General features: G+C 44.8%; 1 protein-coding gene across 6 annotated transcripts in view; it reads left to right on the top strand.

Annotated features, from left to right (window-relative positions):
- The window catches only part of veph1 (ventricular zone expressed PH domain-containing 1), a 104,483-nt gene that overhangs the window by 17,617 nt on the left and 85,375 nt on the right, over positions 1–1,491 (top strand). For all 6 annotated transcript variants that reach the window (XM_014012826.1, XM_014012825.1, XM_014012824.1 and 3 more), the window contains exons 2-4: positions 515–725; positions 840–1,064; positions 1,247–1,465. In XM_014012826.1, the coding sequence (XP_013868280.1) occupies positions 927–1,064; positions 1,247–1,465 (357 nt within the window). In that variant the 5' untranslated portion in view covers positions 515–725; positions 840–926. The remainder of the gene's footprint in view (positions 1–514; positions 726–839; positions 1,065–1,246; positions 1,466–1,491) is intronic.

The following is a 1,491-nucleotide window of genomic DNA, read 5'->3' as shown; positions in this document are numbered from 1 at the left end:
CTAATCACAATGATGCATTTTGACAGCATTTATGTATAAATATACCTATATAATTATTAATTTATCAAACATTTTGACTAAATTGCTCTTTTTTGGGCATTTATTCTGTAAATACGGAAGTTGTGCTCATTCTTCTTCCTGTTGGTGCGTTGTCATTTTTGTAAATAGACTCCAGAGCAGCTCCGGCGTCGAGCAAAAGATTCATCAAATTTTGGCGGATCTCGGTCCACTCGCTGCTCTGCACCATCATGAGGAGCCAGTGTAAAAACTGTCCTTGATTATAATGGTTGCATATTTACTGCAGAGGTTGGAACAGAGCAGAACAGCATAGTGTAAACTGAGGGTTAAGTTCTATCTCCCTCTGGGCCCAACAAGGTCCAGACTTACTCTGGGCACCGGCCGGGCCCGGGCCAGGGGCATGCCCTCCTCCCAGCCCCCMCTGAAGCTCCGCCTCTGCCTCTCTGAGTTCCACTGTGTACAGAAAGTTAATTTTTTCTTTTTCTCTCTCTTACAGGACTTTGCTTCTTCAGGACTCCTTGGCCCAGAGTATGCATCGCCTCCACAGTAACAGGCTTCAGACAGAAGAGATTGGGTCAAACTGGTTCGAACCCATCAAGCCAACCTGACCCTGAATTCTCTGAAAGTGGTTTTAACAGAAAAAAAAACAACTTTACAATCTGTTCTTTATGTCACTATCATCCTGTGAATCTTCATGTGACCAAATGGTATTATTACATAACTCAGAATACCTGAAAAACTGTTTTAAATGAAAATGTGAATAACTTTTCTAAAAACTTAGAAAGAGAATAGTTACTTTTATTTGTACACGATTTTCCCAGGCCACCATGTTTTACTCCTTCTCCAAAGCGGGACCATAATCTGCTCAGCATCAGCTTGTCTCAAAGGACCCCTTCACCCGGGTCGAAATGCACCAGCTGTTTAGTCAGGTGCTGGGCCAGAGAGACCTGTCCAGAGCAGGAGATTTGTTCTCTCTAGAGGACACGGACATCGAAGACTGTCTGTCTCAAGCTCTGGACCAGATCAAAGACATCTCCTGCTCACCGGTGAGTTTGACTTTTTGGCTTTTTCGCCAGGCGATCCACAAAAACATGATAATTCTGTAAATAACGTCAATGTAAAGGGTCATTTTAATTTTGCATTTTGTTATACGTGAATGACACGCTTTGTCCTTAATTTAACATTTTGCTGTTAATTTGGCATCCTGCTGCTGTCTGCTGGCGGACAGGACTATTTGACCAATGACAACGATCAGGCTGTGGTTGAGATCTGCATCACACGCATCACCACAGCCATCAGAGAGACCGGTTCCATCGAGAAGCACAGCAGGGCACTGGTGGGCCTGTGGGAGTCATGTCTGGAGCACAACCTGACCCCTCAAGGGGAAAACACAGAGGACACACCGCATGCGAAGATAGCCTCTGACATCACCAGCTGTATCCTACAGGTACACACACACACGCTCACACACAC

Source organism: Austrofundulus limnaeus, unplaced genomic scaffold (assembly GCF_001266775.1).
Source record: "Austrofundulus limnaeus strain Quisiro unplaced genomic scaffold, Austrofundulus_limnaeus-1.0 Scaffold95, whole genome shotgun sequence".
Taxonomy (NCBI): Eukaryota; Metazoa; Chordata; class Actinopteri; order Cyprinodontiformes; family Rivulidae; genus Austrofundulus; species Austrofundulus limnaeus.
Note: the sequence above shows the minus strand (reverse complement) of the source record. Positions and strands in the feature narration are given on the sequence as shown.